General features: G+C 74.1%; 1 protein-coding gene across 1 annotated transcript in view; it reads left to right on the top strand.

The window, feature by feature from the left end:
- The first annotated feature begins 60 nt into the window (after positions 1-60).
- CDC6 (cell division cycle 6) overlaps positions 61-352 on the top strand; it is a 4,240-nt gene continuing 3,948 nt past the window's right edge. Inside the window, exon 1 of the mRNA XM_010726884.2 lies at positions 61-231. Within this exon, the coding sequence (XP_010725186.1) occupies positions 61-231 (171 nt within the window). The remainder of the gene's footprint in view (positions 232-352) is intronic.

Below are 352 nucleotides of genomic sequence, written 5' to 3'. Positions count from 1 at the left end.
CGGAGGGGTGGAGATGGAGAAGGGGCCGGGGCTCCCGCCCGCTGGACTACACCTCCCGGTATGCATCGCGTCTCCTCCGCGCCTCCCGGCATGCCCCGCGCGCTGCCTTCCATTGGCTCGGAGCCCCGCCCCGCCGGGGGTTTGGCGCGAGGTCTCGCGATTGGCGCCGAGGCCGTGAGACGCAGCCAATGGAGCGACGGGGGCGGGGCCTGGCCGGGCCGGTGGCGGGAAGTGCGGAGCTGAGGGCTGAGTTGGCGCGAGAGGGTGAGCGGGGCTGCGCGGATACGGGGGGCAGAGCTGTGGGCAGGGCCGGCGGATAAAGGCGGCGGTTTGGGGTCGCGCCGTAGGGTTG

Source organism: Meleagris gallopavo, unplaced genomic scaffold (assembly GCF_000146605.3).
Source record: "Meleagris gallopavo isolate NT-WF06-2002-E0010 breed Aviagen turkey brand Nicholas breeding stock unplaced genomic scaffold, Turkey_5.1 ChrUn_random_7180001860422, whole genome shotgun sequence".
Lineage (NCBI taxonomy): Eukaryota > Metazoa > Chordata > Aves > Galliformes > Phasianidae > Meleagris > Meleagris gallopavo.
The sequence above is the reverse complement of the archived record's forward strand: the minus strand, read 5'-3'. Positions and strand labels throughout refer to the sequence as shown.